Genomic DNA, 20,947 nt, shown 5'->3' on the forward strand with positions numbered 1-20,947 from the left:
AAAAAACGATGCTTTTAAAATAAATAATAATCTGACATTTTAAACTCTAAATTATTTTAAACGATTTTCTTTTATTTAAAAATACATTTTTATATTTTATTTTATATTGTTTTTAAAGGAAAGTTTCGGCCGTGTCCTAAAACAAGCCACCGAAACAAAAGATAATCTTTCGTTATATCATTTTTCTTGGAGCATAAATATGGCACAATTGGCCCCAATCGCTATTGCAAGTATAAAACGCTATAAAAACAGCAAGGCAAATAAATTTTAAAATATATTTTTCATGATACTTTATTGCACGTGAATTTCGGCTGTGTAATATTTTAATTTAATAACAAAAGTGATCAAAAAATTAGGAAAAAAATTAACCATGATCAAACTAAGTATAACTGCTAATCGATTTCTTACAAAGATCTAGACGACATCAAATGTAAGGAGTCTACAACAAAATACTTTAAATGTTAATTTTAAACAGAACTTCTGCATTGATTTAAACAGACATAGGAGTAATTTTATTGTGTAATTTATAAAATTATAATCTTAAAAAAACGTATGTTTCAGAAGAAAATTGAAACAAAACTTGGAATAATATTAAAGTGGACACAAAAGCGTAAATAAAAATGTCCATGCACGTTTCGCACGCAACAAAAGTTAGACCTATTTGAAATGTGTTCTAACATAAAATATTAAGAATTTAAATCAACTATTAAAATCTTTAAAACTAATTTCTGTTCAAAAAAATTAAATTTTTTAGTTAATAAATAAGTTATTGAATTATACATTCGTTTAGATACGCTTTTTTTTCTTAACTGTCATCAAAGCTTTCTTCAGCTCTTTAAGCAAGTTTTCTTTACTTAAAAAGTGTAACAGCGCAACTAATACTCATTTTTAAATGAATAAAATTATTATTATTCAACCTGTATAAGTATAATTAAAATTCAAAACACTTTGTTCGTTGATATAAACTATTCGATTTTACCCTTTCAATTCTTCCCAATTTATTGCCTCAGCTTATAGTTTGTTTCAGCTTTTCTTTGCCCATGTGAGGAGTGAACTTACATTCAGAAATTTGCAAACACGTACTTAAGATAGCTCACACGGTTGATATTTCAACTCTCGGTAGCCAACGCGAAAAAAAGAAATGAAAACTTACTTTGTCGCAGTGTAAGAGAAAAGTATAAATATAGATTTCCGTAACATAACTTTAGCAAAAAATAAATTATGAAATTTCTACATTGTGATATAACTCAAACTTGTTGAACAGTGCTCCCTCACAGCAAGAGCAACTGTTCTTTTTTTTAAACTTGTTCTTATTTATCCATATTTAAGCAAAAATAAAATTTTCTTTAATTTACATGATAACGAAATTATATACAACTAAGCAAAAAACGCATATTATTTAAATGCTATGTCTTTTTTAGTAATTGAACTTTATTTTACCTGATCGTAATGTCCATAAGGATCTATACTTATCCAGTTGTTTTATCACTTTTTCAAATAGCACTGACTAATTAGCAGTAATCAAATAAAGTTATTTTTCTCATTAATTGTCATGAGCTTAAAATAAGTTTTAAAATTAAATAATGAAGCAAATTTTTAAATAGATTAATAAAATCAACTATTGTAACGGAAATGTAAATGAACGGTTAATTTTCATTCTTCAAAGATATTCCTACTGCATTTTAAAGAGAGAGAAAAATAGCGTATGAATTATTTAACATTTAAGTGACATTTATTTAATGAATGGTCATGACTATAAAGTCATAACAATCGAATATCGAATTGACATTTTAAAGATCAGTCTTAGTTATAAATGCATTACATCCTTCATAACTAATTGACATTTATTTAAAAATGTCGTTATTATTACAGTCATTAAATCCTCTATATCTAATAGAAATTAATTTAATGAACGTCAGGTTTAGTAAAGCTCATTACATCCTTCATATTAAGTTGACATATCAATATATAATTAACATTAACTTCATGCACGGTCGTTAGCATGAAGTTATATCTAATTGTCATTTCAATATCTAAATTGTATTTATTTGGTGAAAGGTAGTGATTGTAAAGTCATTACATCCTTTATATCTAATTTAAATTAATTTAATGAACGGTTGAGTTTGTAAAATCATTACATCCTTTATATCTAATTAATATTCATGATCAATTAGATATAAAGATAGATCAAATTGATTTGACCTAAAGATCTAATAGATTTAGATCTAATTAATAGATAGAAATATGATATCTGATGGGATTAGATCTAATTAATTTTAATGAATGATTGGGTTAACAACTTTCATGTAACTGTCATATCAATATTTAATGTACTGTCATGAATATAAAGTCCTATCTAACCGACATTTCAATATCTAAAGGACATTTATTTAATATACGGTATTGTAAAATCATTACATTCCTTATATCCAATTGAGATTTATTTAATGAATGGTGGAGTTTACATCTTTGTACCGTCATATCAATATCTTTGTAATATCAATATCTAATTGATATCTAATGTACCGTCACGAATCTCCTTTTAATAGACATTTCAATATCTAAATGACAATTACTTAATGCACGGTAGTGACTGCAAACTCATTACATCCTTTATATCTAATTGACATATTTTTAATGAGCGGTCAAATTTATAGATGACATTTCATCTTTTATGTAATTGACATATCAATAACTAATTGACAATTATTTAATGTACGGTCAGAATTATTAGCTATATCCAAATGACATTGCAATATCTAAATGACATTTATTTAATGTTTGGTAGTGATTCTAAAGTCATTAATTGCATCCTTTATATCTAATTGACAATTATTTAATGAACGGTCAAATTCGTAGATGGCATTGCCTTTTTTTATGTAATTGCCATATCAATATCTAATTGAATTATTATTTAATAATTATTACGGTCAGAATTATAAAGCCATATCCAATTGACATTTCAATATCTAATTGACATTTATTAAGAGAAAGGGAGTGATAGTAAAGTCATTACATCCTTTATATCAAATTGACATTTATTTAAAGAGCGGAGTATATAAATGTCATTATTATTGACATATCAATGTCTAATTGACATTTATTTAATGTACGGGCAGAATTATAAAGCCAAATCCATTTGACAATTATTTAATAAACGGTCGTGATTATAATGCCATTAAATTTTTTGTATTATCATTTACTCGTAGATAAACGTAACCGTTCAAATAAAAACAAACAAATCCCATTCCTACCTTCTTCCGATACGTCATCTTCGATTGGGGGCAAAGGAGCCGGTAATCGCCGCCTTGCCGCTGATGACCCGTCCGCAAGACAGTGCAGAGAAGACAACGCAGCACAAAATGTGATAAAAATCCAACTCTTTCCTGGCATTTTGTGCTTAGAAAATCAGCACAGTGAAAAATACTCTGTCAGTAATCCAATGCGGAAAAAATAAAACACCTAATACTGAAATTTCTGTTGCAAGAAACGGTGCCAAAAACCGGCAGTACCGCACACAAACACACGTTCCAAAATCGAATCACAATGTTAGTTTTAAATAAAGCGCTCCTGACCGCATCCGTACCTAGAAGCGGAATACTTAACACTAAACGGGAAAAGCAGACGATTCTTGAGACTGATTCTTGAGAACGGAACATGATTGCCACCTAGTGGTGAGTTTTTCTTCTTCTTTTTTTATTTTAGGCTTATGGCGTTTCGATATGCCGTTTAAAATTAACGATTTATTGTAATTGTAACAATATTTTGAGAAAGGAAATAAATGCTAATAAGATTAATAATGTATTTAAATTAAACATTTAGAAAAATGTCAGTTAAATGTTAAAGAAATGTTAGTACTATTTTTTTTCTTCATAATTTTCATAAACACAGCGCTAATAAAAGAACATTACCGCTCCCTTTTTTTTTGTTATTCGGAGTTTTTGAATCATGATTCACTATTACGCTCAGCAGTGTCATACGTAGCAGCAATATATTTCAATTGTATCTTGTATTTTTTAAAAAAAAATGTTCTACCTTGTGAGTTTCTTGTTTTGACCTCTGTAGAATTGTTTATTTATCTTGTTTGCGCCAAGCGTTCTTTAGAAAAAGACTGACCCTTTTTTTCAAGATAATTCTGTCAAACACGTGATATATTAGTAATATAAGGTCAAAGAACAGTGTTTTGTTGTTAATACTAAAAGTGGTTGATGGCAAAAAAAAATGTTTTTTTTGGTATAAACAATTGAGTCTCACCACATTTTTTTCGGGCCTTGCATTTATGTGATAAGCAATTGTTGTTGTACTTATACCGTTAATGGTTAAAAATCACAGTAGTTTTTTTCTAAATTCTACAATAAATATTAATTAATATAAAATATTAATTGGTATCAATAAATATTAACAGCCTCAAAATTTATGATTTCGTTTTTGAAACTGAAAATTTTTTACAATAAATATTAATTAATATTAGTAAATATTAACAACCTTAAAATTTATTTATGTTTCCGAAACTGAAAAATTATACAATAATTATTAATTAATATTGTTAAATATTACTTAATATTCTTAAATATTAACAACCTTAAAACTTATAATTTTTGTTTCTGAAACTAAAAATTTTTTATCATAAATATTAATTAATATTATTAAATATTAACAATCTTAAAATTTATTTATGTTTTCGAAACTGAAAATTTCTGTAATAAATATAAATTTATATTATTAACTATTAATTAATAGTATTAAGGTTTATTAAATATTAATTAACATTATTAAGTATTAATTATTATTCTTAAATATTAACAACATTAAAATTTATAATTTTTGTTTTTGAGAAAGAAAAATTTCTACAATAAATATTAATTAATATTATTTAATATTAACCACCTTAAAATTTATTCATGTTTGAGTAACTGAAAAATTCTACAATAAATATTAATTTATAAACTAAATATTAATTTATGAACTAAATATTAACAACCTTAAAATTTATCATTTTTATTTTTGAAACTGCAAAATTTCTACACTAAATATTAGCAAATATTAATCAATATTATTAAATATTAACAACCTTAAAATTTATTTTTGTTTTTAGACCTGAAGAATTTCTACAATAAGTATTATAATTTTAATTTAAGTATTACAATTTTAAGTATTATGATTTAAGTAATATAAAATTTAAGTACTATAATTACAATAAGTATTATAATTTTAATTAATATCATTAAATATTTATTGAAATTAATAAATATTAACTTTAAATTTATTTTTGTTTTTAGACCTGAAGAATTTCTACAATAAGTATTATAATTTTAATTTAAGTATTACAATTTTAAGTATTATGATTTAAGTAATATAAAATTTAAGTACTATAATTACAATAAGTATTATAATTTTAATTAATATCATTAAATATTTATTGAAATTAATAAATATTAACAACCTTAAAATTCATAATATTTGTTTGCGAAAGGTTTGAGGATTTCGAATGTCAAAATTAAAGAGCATTCAGAAAAAGCACTTTCACAAACTTTCCCAGAAATATATTACGACAGTTGGAGGTTGCTTGGAAACACATTTCATAGGCATGAAATTCACACAATATTTCAGGGAGTTATTAAATCAATCCTAAAAATGAATAGTCACACCTTGTATTTTATGACTTCTAACTCATTATTTTATGTCATTATTTTCGTTTATTTAACTGAAAAACAAAACTAAATAAAATTAGACGAAAATATGGAAACTTGGAAATTTCGAGACAAACTGCAAAAGAATAAATTACAAATTCATTAATCCATGTCCATTTAATGCAACAAACAGTAGAAACTATTCTATATTTAATTCGATATGAACAAACGATAATTTTACTTGGCACACCCCTCCTTACAAACGGTATTCAAATGCATCCTACGTGTCATCATGCAAACGCCCTACAATGTTTGTCTTTCTATTAACCTTAACCCTGGTTAAAGGGGTCAAGTTAAGCCCACCCGCCGCTGAGACTGATGGAAGCACGAATTATTGTATTTTTCTTATATTCTATTCTTACTTCTATTCCCACTTCGAATGTTTTTCTTGCTGCTGGGAAAAATCGAACAAAAAAAGGAGATTGGGATCAATGAAATGGAGAAATGACGTGTCATCACGGATCAGAACTTTTATATACATTTTCCTAAGATGCAATTTCTAAGGATGCTCTTTATTTTTGTGTTTTGGTCGGTGGCATCGGTAAAGCTCAATTTTTCCCCCACACGCTAGAATGAAGTTTAAAAAAAAAAAATCAGATCTGCTTATATAACTTTGAAATAACTCTTCGATTCTTAAGTAAGTATTAAGAGAAAATTGTTCTCAAAGTGCAAAATCAATTCTGAAAGTTCAAAGTTCGCATCCTGGATTAGACGCGAAAATTTGCTGTTATTTAGAATTTGTAATAACAATCGATGTTGGTCAAGTTAGTTTTCATAATGTGAGCTGATTATTCTATTTAACAATGTTTCTCGAAGTTGCTTCGTCAAGAAAAATAAAAACTGCCACAATTTAAGTGACTTACACTGCAGCAAAACTATTGTTTTAAACTATATAACCCACATATCACCCTAAAGAATTATATGGGCTTTAGAACGGATAAATAACTCTACTATTTAAGGAGTTATTAAATTTATGACAATCGCCAATGTTGCTAGATTTTTCTAATTTTAGGAGAATTATCAAAATCAATGAATAATTCTCAAATTTTTAATTTTTTATGGGCCTAGATAACGGAGTGCTGAAGTAACTTTCGCTGTCGCCGTTGCTTCTAACGACACTTGGACAAGCCTAGCTCATCAGCAAGCCAAGCTAAGCTTTGCGAATTAAACCAGGAAGGCGCACCTTTCGTTCGACTAGAGAACACCGCAAGGGTGAAAGTACTTCTTAGCTCAGAATCCCCCAGATAGATGGCAGTATCACTCATTCGAGAGGCCATATGCATAATTTGGACATAGATATAACGGGGAAGGGAGATCCTTCATCCATGGCACTGTTTAGCGACCGACTACAGAACTTTCGATTTCACATATTTACGAGGATGTATATCACGTGTAGTAGGGGGGTTTTGGCAGAGTGGAAGATCGAACCCCGGCCCCTTTGAACTGGAGTCCGATTAACCAACTGCTGGGCTACCACAGCCGTAGAAACTTTTAAATTATTAAAACTAAAATCGCCAATGTGGCGAGATTTTTCCGCCCAGAGAAAAATTATCAAAATCATTTATATTTATTTGTAACTGCCGATCCTAGTTTTGATTTACGACTACTAATGTTCAACTCCGTAACCTTGTAATTTTGAACCCAATCCTGAAAACAAGGGAACTCCTAGATCAAGCATTGGGTGAAATTTGCCTTCGTGGAAAATTTGTTTGATGGGACTGACCCACATTTACGTTACTCTGAGAGGAAAACCGCGAAAACCTTCCATGGTTCGTAATTTATATATCATTCTAAACTGTGTAATTTTAAATGACAAAATGCAAACGAAATTAGTCAATCAGTTAAATCGAAATTTAAAAAAAAATATTTATAGTTTAGAAACTATACTCCCAATTTGATACAAACCCTCTTTTTTTCGTCTCTTAAAATTAAATAGTTAAAAATGTGTATTTTGAATATATATATATATATATATATATATATATATATATATATATATATATATATATATATATATATATATATATATATATATATATATATATATATATATATATATATATATATATATATATATATATATATATTGTGTTCAAATGGCAGAGTGCTGATTGGAGCTCCCTCTCGACTCGAAATATTATACATAGTAATTCCCGATTAGATTCATCGATTTCATGAGCTTGAAGTCTACATCAGTTGGAGGGGAAATAGTCAGCAGATTTATAGAGCTGTGATCTACCCCATCCCCAATAATCCCTAACTGAGTAATCTTCTTTATGGAACAGATTTATTAAACATTCACCCTCTGAAGAAGGAGGTTTGCTAGATACTATCTAACTGTATAAATATATGGATGTCACCCATGCGTCACACAAACGTTTAAAGAAAGTAACATCTCTTTCGAATTCAGGAGGCAAATTTTATATTTTTCTTATGGTTTTATGTGAATATATTGATAGATAAATATCGTAACTTTTTACCGTTTCCTTTTATGTAGATAAATTAAGATACTGATAAATTAAAGTTTTCCTTTTTTGTTTAATTTTTAGTGCATTTTTAAGGTTTTAAAGGGGGAAAAAGATTTGTTTTCGAGCATTTTTTTAAAATATTTGGGTATATTTGAAGTTTTAGGAGATTCTTTAGAGATCTTCAGAAGTACTTTTATATTGTTCTAATGATTTTATGTGAATATATTGATAGATAACTATCGTAACGTTTTACCATTTCTTTTTATGTAGATAAATTGAGATATTGATAAATTAAAGTTTTCTTTTTTCGTTTAATTTGTAGTGCATTTTTAAGGTTTTAAAGGGGGAAAAAAAAATTTTCGAGCATTTTTTTAAAATATTTGGGTATTATTGAAGTTTTAGGAGATTCTTTAGAGATCTTTAGAAGTACTTTTATATTGTTCTATTGGTTTTATGTGAATATATTGATAGATAACTATCGTAAATTTTTGCCGTTTCCTTTTATATAGATAAATTGAGATATTGATAAATTAAAGTTTTCGTTTTTCGCTTAATTTGTAGTGCATTTTTCAGTTAAAATAGTTTTAGGTCAGAAAAATATTTTTCTAGTATTTTTTTTAAAAAATATTTGGGTACATTTGAAATTTTAGGAGATTCTTTAGAGATCTTTAGAAGTACTTTTATATTGTTCTAATGGTTTTATGCGAATATATTGATAGATAACTATCGTAATTTTTTACCGTTTGCTTTTATGTAGATAAATTGAGATACTGATAAATTAAATTTTTCTTTTTTTGTTTAATTTTTAGTGCATTTTTAAGGTTTTAAACAAGAAGAAAAATAGTTTTCGAATATTTTTTTTTTAAATATTTGGATATATTTGTAATTTTAGGAGATTCTTTAGAGATCTTTAGAAGTACTTTTATATTGTTCTAATGGTTTTATGTGAATATATTGATAGATAACAATCATAACTTTAAACCGTAACCTTTTTTTGTAGATAAATTGAGGAATCAAGAGCTAAAGCCCAAAATCGATAAACATCGAAAACTACTATAATCAATTATTATATCAAGGACTTAATCCAAAGTTTGATGACATTTGCAACTTTTTTTTTGTATTTCTGTATTTTTAGGCGCTTTTTTTTCATTTTCAGTGCATTTTTCAGATTTCGAAGGGGAAAAATAATTTCGTTTTCGTGCATTTTTTAAAAAAATATTTGGGTATATTTGTAATTTTAGGAGATTCCTAAGAAATCTTTAGAAGTACTTCAAAAGATGAATTTAGTTTATTATGGCTCTTATAAATCAGGATTAAAATATTCAATTTAGTATTCAACTATAAATTATCCACGGTGTTCCCTTAAACATCTTTAGAATAATTCTCAAAAAGTGAAAACAGAAAAGTTCGTATATCGGGATTTCGTGAGTTAATGGTTAAGCGAGGAAAGAACGAAATCGCTACTAAAATCTGACAAATTACAGTAAAGGAATGTGGGTGTAATAAACATCAAAACAAGTTTGATCGGAGGTTGAAAATCGGAAGTATTCCTAAGAATCCTGTTTCCTCTCAGTTTCCTCCTACACTCAAACCTGTGTTGTCGTTTATTACATGCAAACTTCCTGTTTTTTTGATTTTTCAGATTTCGGTTTTGCGCTTTTCTCTTCCTGAAAAATAAAAGTTTTGCGCAATTTATTCGTACTCGTGAATGATGGTAATATTCGTAGAATTCTGAAAAAATTAAAACTTTGAGGAGCTAGCTGTATTTAAAGAAAGATATTCATAATATTACGAAATTTATAAGGCAACAGGGATTGTATGATCTGCCGCGCGTTGGATGATAAGCAACATATTGCATAACAATTTTTTTGGATGATAAGCAACATATTGCTTAAAAAATTTTTGGATGATAAGCAGCATATTGCCTAAAAAATTTTTGGATGATAAGCAACATATTGCATAACAATTTTTTTTTAAAAATAAATTTCATTTTAATAGTTTTTTGAAATTCTATTTTAGCGTTTGTAGCATTAGCAATAGAAGAAAAATAGTTGTCAACTTTTCCCGAAATCAATCGTGCAGCTCTTACGTTGTTTTTTGAATTGCACGATAGTAAAGACTACAATGTACTCATATTTGGAGGCAAAATTCAAACTTGTGGTTGCCAACTTCATAACTTAGCCAAAATTAGCTTTTGCCACAATTTTTTTTTCTTTGTGGGTGGGCTAACGAAAAGTTTCCGGTTCTAACATGCGTAAGCGATTTCCTGGGCAAATGGGCAAACGTTTTGAGGCAAAATTCAAACTTACTCTTGCCAACCTCAAAACTTAGCCAAAATTTGTTTTGGCCATAATTTTCTTTTTTTTTTTTTTTTTTTTTTGAGGGTGGGTTAACGAAAAGTTTCTGGTAATAGCATAGGCCAGGGGTGGCGAACCTTTATACACCAACGTGCCATTTTTTCTAAAAAATTCTTTAATGAAATGACAGACGTGCCGTCAAATAATTTAGACCTCATGATTATTGGGAAAATTATAATACTAAATACTATCAACTTAAAACTCTTTATTTACATTGAAAAGAAAATATATTTTGCAGTTATACGCGTAATTCAACTTAAAGTAGCATCAGTGGGACTTCTGTTATTGCAGATTAAATAACAAATAACTTATATTAGGTTGTAAGATATTAGTTTAAGCAGGACTGTTGATTATTTTCCTAGTTATTTATTGTTAGCTTGTTTTTTATGGTCATTAATTGTTCTTTTAGCATTAATTGTTAATTTTTTTATTAATTGTTTATTATTTTGTTTGTTTTTTGTGAATTTTAATTTAATTGTTACATATGCTTCATAGTGTGTGACATTTGTGTAATAACAATTCATAGTGCAATAACGATTGCTATCGGTGGCGCGCCCGAAATATTGTGTCGCAGGGATGGCGAACCAATGGCACGCGTGCATTGGTTCGCCATCCCTGGCATAGGCTAATGAATTCCTTCAATAGTCTAATGCTTGAACCGTGGTGGCTCACAGGATATAGCACTCGCCTTCCAATGAGGTGACCCGGGTTGGTTGGATAGCTGGTTGATTCAAATTCAGCACCCAGCTCGCACCGATTGCAGTGCTGACTTAAAATATCCTCAGTGGTAAACGGATCAGGAGTTAGAGTCCCCTTGCCTTCAGGCTAACCGTGGAAGGTTTTCGTAGTTTTCCTCTCTCCATGTAATGCAAATGCGGGTTAGTTGCATCAAAAAGTCCTCCACGTAGGCAAAATTTCATCCAATACTTGATCCAGGAATTCCCTTGTCTTCTGGATTGGGTTAAGAATTACAAGGCTACGGAGTTAAACATTAGTAGCCGTAAACCCAAAATTGGATCGGTTGTTCAACGACAGTTATAAAATATTAAAAAAAATGGTCTAATGTTTGGAAATAAAATTCAAATTCGTGGCTTCTAGGTAGAAAACTGGCTAAAATTTGTTTTGGTTATAAAGTTTTTTTGGTTGGAGGCTAGCAAAAAATTTTAGTGGGTAAAAGGATTTCCTAAAATGGGCTAACGTTTAGAGGCAAAATTCAAACTTGTGGTTGCCAACATCAAACATCTACACTGACTGTAATGTAAGTAGGTATTAGTAAATGTAATATAAATAAGTAATAATGTGCAATGTAAATAAGTAAGTTAAAATGTAATAACATAAATAATGTAAACGAGGAACTCAGCTAGTATAAAATGTAGTGTTCCATTTCTAAATTTAGTTTGTACTCTTATAAACAGAGAAAACAATATGAATTTTTCACAAATTCATGCGTTTACAAAACCTTTCTGGTTATTTTGGGGAAAAAACACAGGAATTGACATTTTAATATGAAAATATATTTATTCATATAGGTTTGAAGTAATGATTTTAGTGATGATGTGTCGGTTTGAGATTTAAATTTTAAATGTTTTCATTTCGCGAATCAGAGTGGATTCTAGTTATAGCGATAAAGCACAGAACAGTAATTCTGGAAAAATAATAGAATTTTCTGGTAGAGATACAATACTTTTAATTATTTTTTTAAAAAAATCTTTCAATTCCTTATATGCCAAAAGAAGCAAAATGTTATTTATTTATGCATTATTTAAAAATAATAATCCTACCTGATAGATTTAAATATTCTTACACAAAATTGCAGTGAGTTTATACATGAGAAAAGAAAAAAACGAATACAATTTTTTAAAAAGATATTATTCATTAGACAACGAAGATAAAAAAGTTTAATTATCGTTTGAAGTATCTTGATAGCAATAAGTAAAAAAAATTAATGAGAACTTTATGTTTTCGTTCTAACAGATGGCGCTTTGTAAAGATACTTTTTTTCATATCTCTGATACATATCTTACAACTTATTAACTGGGTAAACACAATGTATCATGCTATTAATCAAATAAAAAAGATACAAGTTAAGCATGATTTTTTTTTAAACTATTTACAACTATGATTCATATCCGTTAAGTTATTATCTTACTCTAAATGAATAAACTGTGTACTTAGGAACATTTAAAAAGATAATGAAAAAGTATTTTAAATGATTATATTATTTTTTTAACTGTCTTTGAAAATTTGCTAATAAATATATAAAAGTTATATTACCACATCGAGCAGTTTCGAATTTTAAAAAAAAGTACTTTTAATTTAAAAGATAAAAGCGACGTTATTCGACGACGTAATTGTTCTATTGGAATGGCGATCAATTTAGAACAATTTTAAATGCCACAAGCAATCAGTTTTTCTAAGTGTTCAAAAATTATTTTTTTTAAAAAAAATAATCAATTTATTGACCTTTACTAATTTATTTTCATCCTTTTCTCCCCTTATTTTATTTTTTTAATTTTCTGTAACAAATAACGCTAACACTAAATTACGATGATCTAACAACTATTATTATTTAATGGATCAATATCAACTTTAAACTCCCCTCCTTGCGAAACAATTTAGCCATTTTTTTCCCCTTACTTATATTTTTTTATCCTCGATTTATTATGATTATCGTCTGCAGCACGTGCTTCGTTGTAAAATAGGTGGAACAAAAAATCGTTCAGCTTTGACATTGTTTTTTTTCCTTCATACTTTTCATAATTTTTTTAAAATTCTTTTGTTCTTTTTTTTCAACAAAAAAAAACGAATTTTATTATTTTTTTAACAAATATTTTCCAGATTTTGAGTTTCCTTTTATGCTCCTTCACTTTTATAATTGTTAATTAACGCTTAATGTTGATCATTGAAGTAAAACTCATCCAACTTCATCTATGTTTCGTTTAGATGTTTTCTCTTTGTTCTAAATCGTCTGCCATTTCTAATGGCTTTAAGTCGTTAATGGCGACCGTATAATTGCAGAGGTTAAGAGTCGTCATTATTTCGAGAATTAGAGCTACTGTATTTCTTTTTTTCTTCTGATTGTCTGAACAATTTAATAACTCTTTTCCACTGATGTTACGAAATAACAAGAAGAGAATTTTTAATATTTAGTGACGATAAAAAATACAAATATAATGTTCCCTTTTATACCTGTTCCACAGTAGTACGGATGTAATTGTAATAACTGAGAAAGAGATAGTCTCACGTTTATGAGAAATTTCAATTATCTTGATACTCTCTAAAAGGATATTATCTCTAAAAGCTTGCAATTAAACAACATCTGTTAATGAACGCTACTCTCTTAAAATAGGAAGAACGGTTATTAAGATAAAGTAAGCCCACATTGCGAAAAAGCTAAATTTTGTACTTTAGATATTGTAATTTGTTTTAATATTTTAAGTACTTTTTTTAATTTCCTTGATGAGTGATAATTTAATAAAATAAAGTCATGTGGGGAAAAAATTAACGTTCTCTACAGTGTCTGCCACTTTAAAGGCGGGAAGCAAGCTTTTAAGAAAGAAAAAGAATTTCTATTTGATCAAAACTGGTAGAATATTTTAGAAAAATTATAATGAAATTCTTTTTAAGTTTTATGTGTCAGAACTGGCAGCACGTTTATAAAAATTATAACCAACAAGTCCTCTTTCTACAAAGAAATCAGTAGAAACTATCACCATTTTATGAAATTGCGAAAACTACTAACGCATTATGGATGGAATTATGAGAAAGCTAGCGCATTATGGATGGAATTGTGAAAGCTGCTAGCATATTATGGATGGAATCGTGAGAACTGCTAGCACATTATCGATGGAATTGTGAGAATTACTAGCACATTATGACTGGAATAGTGAAAAATGCTATCAGATAATGAATGGAATTGTGAGAACTACGAGCACATTATGAATAGAATTGTGAGAACCACTAACATATTATGGATTGAATCGTGAAAACTACTAGCACATTATGGATGGAATTGTAAGAACTATTAGCATATTATTGATGGAATCGTGAGAGCTGCTAGCATATTATAGATGGAATTGTGAGAATTACTAGTACATTATGGATGGAATTGTGAGAACTACTAGCACATTTGGAACACATTATAGAATTTCATACACTGCGTCTTCCTGGAAAAAATTTCACTTGCTTATGGTGTTTAAAACTGGTTTCGCATTTGGCAAAAAAAAAAAAAAAATCAAGAAGTTCTTATTTTATGCAATTCGTGTCAAAAATGGTAGCACATTCAGAATTTCTTTTTTTGTTCTAAATAATACCGGTAGCACAAGATAGAGAAGGTTATCTCAAAGATATATCCAGGAAGTATAGTGGGATTCAAACCCGCTACATCTACGCAACAGAGCGTTTGTCGGAACGACGAGACCGCTCGGTTTCGAAGGTCCTTAAAAGTTCGCCAATTGATAACTTTGCTTACAAAGAAAAACAATAAAACAATGATTTCATAATAATTGCAATTTATTGCTGTATCGTGAAGCAGTCAAAATTAACACATATTAATCTAGAATGCTAAGTAAAAGTTAGAGCCCTAAGACCAGGGGAATGTTCTTGATAATTTTTGGCTGGCGCGTATCATAAAGTATGGAGTAAGAAAGCTGGTACTGTTTCTGCGTTGGCGAGATTTCCATTTATTTATAGCCAAGAAATAAATTAGCATTAAAAAAATTTGACGAATCGTGATTTTAGCAAGCCATCGCAGTTTTTCTCTCCATAATCCTTTCGAAATCAGCCGTCCCTTCCCTGCCAGTCTTATTTCTCGTTTTCCCATACCTAAATTGAGCCCTAGGCACATGCCCAGTGTATCCTGGCACCATGTTAAATCTTCTCCTCACTTCATTTCCAGTAACTTCGTGTTTATTGCAATAAAATTTTACTTCTTCCTCTTCGAGGACATATTCTCTTGGCTGTTCATTCACTGGCCTCAAACGATCTCCACCAACACGATGCTTCGCCAAGAGAGTATGGGTCATCCTACCATATGTGTCACCTATAGCGTTTGTTCTCTTTATTGCAGATCCTGGCGTCCACCCTGTGTAGCCTGGCATAAAGTAAGGATCTAAAGGCTTGTGAGGATTGTCTAGAAAGAATCTAGGATCTTGGTGAGGTGGGTAGGGGAATGTATTGATGAATCGAATGTCTTCAGTCACGGGATTCAGTCGTCCTCCACCCACACGATGACCATGTAACAAATCATGAGTATAGTGACCATAGGTTTCTCCAATCACAAAGTGTCGCTTGGGTCCTGTTAAGGGAGTCCAACCTGTGTAACCAGGTAAAAAATATGGCTGAGAGGGTGCTGTCATTTATGCTATCTTGATTTCTAAGATTAAAGCAAATGCATCCGATATTTTGATTAGCAATTGTTGAAATGAAATCAATTTTTGTTTGCTATAAAAAAGAAATTATAGGAACGAATTAACCTTGTGGCACTTTTTCTATAAGTCGTTGCGGTTGTTTATATTTAAGTGCAATGTTGGAATAGTAAATCATTTTGACAACTATGCGCATAGATTAAAATAGCTTTTAGCTCTCATTAAACATAACTGTCTCCTTAACCAGAAATTGAATGTTTTTATTTATTTATTTATTTTAATTATTCTATGGATCAATAAAAAGTTGAAAACAGATATATATTTTACATATATATTGTTACAAAGTAAGAGTAATAAAATCAGTGAACGAATTGGGTACTTGCTCTTCAAGAAGAAGAACAACTCGAATGCCCATACATTTCGCCTATGACGTCAGCTCTAGCTGATAGTTATTAAGGCTCCTATACTAATTCAGGGGCTCTAATAGTTATAAGCAAAATGGCTTGTTGAAGTTGGGCTAAGTTTCTTCACATAAGTTACAATGCTAATTAACGTGAAATTAATTAAATATAATACCGTATCACCCTACGAATTTGCTGAAATGTAATTTTTTCTCGTCTACGTCTTTTATTTTGCTTAGATTTATTATTTGCTTTTGTATTTTATTGAAATCATGTTATATTTTTGTTTTGTGTACCTGGCAACTTCGATGCATAATTAGTTTGCTTCTGTTCTACATGGCTTCGAGCCTGTTTTTGTGTTAAGTAAGAAATATATGGTGAAAGAATATAGATTATGTCACTTAAGAAAATTGATAGTTGACGGGCATGGCTTACTCGAAATAGAATGTAAAGAACATATGCTAACGTAAACAAAGGCCACGTTTCAGCAACCAATCAGGATCGAGATACCCACACTACGTCACTTTCAGGTATCCCATTATTGAGAATCCACAGATGTGACAGACCAAAGTCACGCGAATTATTCAATTTGGTATAGAGGTGTCCAAGCTAGGGCTGAACTATATCACTTGAGTGGCATAAATCAATCAGCTGTCGTAATTTTGTGGTTATGAATGGCAATCAGTTTTTGCACTATTCTTATTGGACAATTCGTATTCCCATCCCAATAGAAACGTATTCCTATTGCTTTTGAGTGTAACTAATTGATCATTGAGGAATTTCCAGTGGACAGGCAAGTGAAGTGACGTTATCTTATTCTACATCTCTATTGGAAAGTCATAATTCATTATTTATCTCATTAGTCTATGTATTTAGTTTGCTGTTTTTGTCTTGCTTTTACAAAAAAAAACAGTTTTACGTTTATCAATCATGTAAAACAGACAGCAAAGATGCAGGAAGACGGATGCCAGCACTAACGGCCGGGCATCACTGAAATTACCAGCAATTTGAAAAATTATCTATCTATATATAAAAATCTAAGGCTGGTATGGCAGTTTTCCATTGTTGTTTTTTATTGGCCGGAAAATCACGTGATAGGATCCAATTTTCTCTCGTTCATTTCCATATTGTTTTGGTTATCATCAGCATAAAATTAATAAAAGTTATAAAGGTACTGTTTTTCCATAAATATGTTTATATGCCTAATTTAAAGATATTTTTCCTGTACTGCTATTATTACTCTTTTGATTAATAGTATAAAATAAAGAGAATTGTTGTTTTATTATTGTTATTATTATTACATAATCCTTCGCTACATTTTAAGATAAATTTATTTAAAAAGGTGTCTAATCTTATTAACCGTTTTACAATTATTATTTTTTGTGCAAATAACAATATATTGTTATAAATTACCGTCATAGAGATTCATTAAATGATTTAGAACTTAAAGATCATCTTCGTGCTCAATATGATGCAAACAAAAATAGTATTTAATATATCCGCCCCCTTGGTAAGCGAAAATATTAAATTACGGTTGTGAATTTATCGAATTTGCTAGAACAAAATAATGTTATACATAATATTATAACAATATAAATATTATTTAAAAAAAATCTTACTTTGGAAAATTGCATCATTTTAACTTAAGGAACAATAATTTGACGTCTAGATGGTTTTTATTTAAGCTAGAAAAATATCCAAGTAAAACTTTTTTAGACTTCCTGTAACTTTTCTGAAAATTAACTGAGAATTCTGATGTTTTTACTGAAGTTTAACATGAGTACAGACATTATATGCAAGCACATTTTTTTAAAGAATGCAAAAAACTTCCATAATTTAACTTTCTTCAGAGCTAAAATTTGAAGGAAAAAAAGAGATACTATGTCTTACGTGCTCGATTAAAGTCATAAAAATCAAGTTAATGACTTGAAATAACTTTTTATTGGCAGCCAAACAGCCATTTTTTAAGAGCATAGTAGCCCAAAGTAAGTGGAAATTAAAAAGTATTTTGAAAATTGAAGAAAAAAAAATTTCGTTTTCACAGGGAAAAAAAGGTTTATTTCGACCACAAGAAATATTAAATATTTACCAGCATTTAAGCAGCATCCTATTCTCAAACAAGACACCACGTTTTAACTTAATACATTTATTCGAAGTCGACTAATTTTGCGATCAAGGGGGAAATGTGAACTCAAACAAACAGATTTTAAGACAGAATTTTGAATAAATAGCTTTATAGGAAAATAATTGAGTTTGCATACGATTACAGTTTAAAAAATGGGTACTTATTTTCTGTTTCCATTGAGTATTTTTACTGTAACTTTGGAAGTTTCTTGACTAATATTTTACAACCTTGTAACAAATTGCTCAGAATAAAACTGGCCATAACCCATATATTTTCAAAAATCGAAATTATTTTAAGGAAAAGCCATCTAGATTCCTTAACATTCATTATAAGAACATGTGATTTTCTCCTTCGATTCTCATTGTTATTTTCTATAGATTCCAGCGGTTCTAAATTTTTTTTCCTCAACTGGACCTTAAATAATCAATCTTCTTTCGGCGGAACCCCGCTTTTTTAAATAAAGTTTGTGAACGTTATAACCTAGAAAAAGCTATTCTTAAAATATTTAATATGAGGAATGAAGATTCTTTTTTTAATAGTTTTATCTTTAATAATCTTAAATCAGGTTTTATTTCCGGCAGTAAAGTGTGAAGTCCTTGTTCTATATCTAGACAAATTATGAATTTGTTTTTGGAGTATATACATGAATAAATAAAATAAGTCGAAATATGTTTTACTTCTGGAGGAAAACTGTTGTTGAAAATGGTTATTAGGGAGACATATTTCTCTATTAAGAATTATTTTATTTTGTTTCGAAAATCACAATGGGAAAGACTATTGTAATATTTAATAAAAGCTTGTTCTTTTTATAATTTGTTCAATATATTGTAATTAAAAATATTACATTTCGTTTTAAAAATTACCATTTCCTTTTTATTATAATTCCACTTGAAGTAATTTGATAAATAAATTATAAATTATAGCTTCTATCTAAATATATAATCGGAGGCTTCAAATCTCATCACGAGTTATAAAAAGTACTAACCCTCGGAACCTCTTTCACTCTTTCGTGGAACCCTATTTGGGAACCGCTGATATAGACTATATTTGCGAAGACTATAGCCAGTAGATACAACCTAAATTATCATCTTCATCGTTACTACCGTTATTGCCATTATTATCGTGAACCAAAATTATCATGTTTGAGTTGGACTTTGAAATTAAACTTAATAAGACAGTTTTAGGGTACACTACTACCTTAATCTTATAAGATTTTTTAGGTATTAGTTATAACAGTTTAACCCTTTATAGGGTCCCTCTTCTTCTTCTGCTTCTTTGTCTGCGCAACAGCCCCTTGCAGGTTTTGGCTGCCTCAACAGCTGACGAATGACAGCTCCTTCTATCCTTGGCAATTCCCTTCCAATTTATAATCTTTCGGGTTTTCAGGTCATTTTCGATGTCGTTGAGCCATCTAGTAGAGGATCTGCCTCTCTGACGCGACCCCTCTGGGTTCTTAAAGGTGACAATTCTCATGGCGCTATTTTCAGGGCTTCTCCATACATGGCACAGCCACCTCAGCCTATCACTGCGGATTAAATGTGTAATTTGGGGCTGCTAATAGAGTCGGTAGAGCTCGAAGTTACATCTGGTTCGCCAATATCCCCTTTCTTGAATTGCGCCAAAGATCTTTGAAAGTGTTATACCTGCCAACTCTTCCGGATTTTCCGGAAGATTTTATTTTCATATTTAAAGTGGTAGTAATTACATGCTATTCTTTCTTTTATAATCTTAATTTTTAAATGATATTGATCTCCACTATTCTTACAAAAATTAAGCACATATATTAATATGCGTTACTATCATGGTAGTCAACTTAAGTTTTCTCAAATACAACGTATTTGTTTACTTAAAATTGAAGTTTTAATTCCATTTTAATACCACTGGGAAAAATGATAATGGAAGGGATTAAAAGTTGGCAGGTATGCAGTGTCCGCTGTATATCTGAGCTTCATAAGGTAATTTTCTCTAGTAATGTCATATTGAAATATTTTTCAAATTGAGATTGATTTATTAAAAAAAATTCATTTAGCTCCTCAATGTTCGATTTATTCTTGACACCACGCAGACCTTTGCTGTTGCCCACAGTTACGAAAACGAAACCCCTCATTGTTTTTTTTTTTTTTTTCCTTCGTGTTATTTTCTGAATTCCTTAATTAATTTCTGAATTCTTTTACTATATTTCTTTTATTTTCTGAATTATTTTATTATTTTCTAAATTTTTTTACTATTAATTGAATTTTTTTTAATGTATTAATTTTTTTTCTGAATTATTTTTATTATTTACTGAATTATTTTACTATCGATTGAATTCTTTTAATATATTTATTATTTTCTGAATTATTTTATTACTTTCTGAATTCTCTTACTATTGGTTGAATTCTTTTAATATATTTACTATTTTCTGAATTCTTTTACTATATTTCTTTTATTTTCTGACTTCTTTTACTATTTACTAAATTCTTTTACTATTGATTGATTTTTTTTTTCTTTTATTATCTTTTGAATTCTTTTATTATTTTTTGAATTCTTTTATTATTTTC

The 20,947-nt window shown here is 29.1% G+C and overlaps 2 protein-coding genes across 2 annotated transcripts in view; both read right to left on the bottom strand.

Moving 5' to 3' along the window:
• Positions 1–3,613, bottom strand: part of LOC107450463 (tyrosine-protein kinase transmembrane receptor Ror) — a 272,177-nt gene extending 268,564 nt beyond the window's left edge. Inside the window, exon 1 of the mRNA XM_087164527.1 lies at positions 3,255–3,613. Within this exon, the coding sequence (XP_087020653.1) occupies positions 3,255–3,393 (139 nt within the window). The 5' untranslated portion in view covers positions 3,394–3,613. The remainder of the gene's footprint in view (positions 1–3,254) is intronic.
• Positions 3,614–15,251: 11,638 nt separating this feature from the next.
• On the bottom strand, positions 15,252–15,872 carry LOC107450464 (ciliary microtubule inner protein 2B-like). Its single transcript, XM_016066258.3, has one exon. It carries the CDS (start codon positions 15,870–15,872, stop codon positions 15,252–15,254), a length of 621 nt encoding a protein of 206 aa, XP_015921744.1.
• Positions 15,873–20,947: the final 5,075 nt, after the last annotated feature.

This window comes from Parasteatoda tepidariorum, chromosome 5 (assembly GCF_982258835.1).
Source record: "Parasteatoda tepidariorum strain Cologne lab strain chromosome 5, Ptep-v5.0, whole genome shotgun sequence".
NCBI classification, from domain to species: domain Eukaryota; kingdom Metazoa; phylum Arthropoda; class Arachnida; order Araneae; family Theridiidae; genus Parasteatoda; species Parasteatoda tepidariorum.

Bases quoted from the DNA above. Each gene is read 5' to 3' on its own strand.
- LOC107450464 (XM_016066258.3), bottom strand. From the start codon at position 15,872: ATGACAGCACCCTCTCAGCCATATTTTTTACCTGGTTACACAGGTTGG.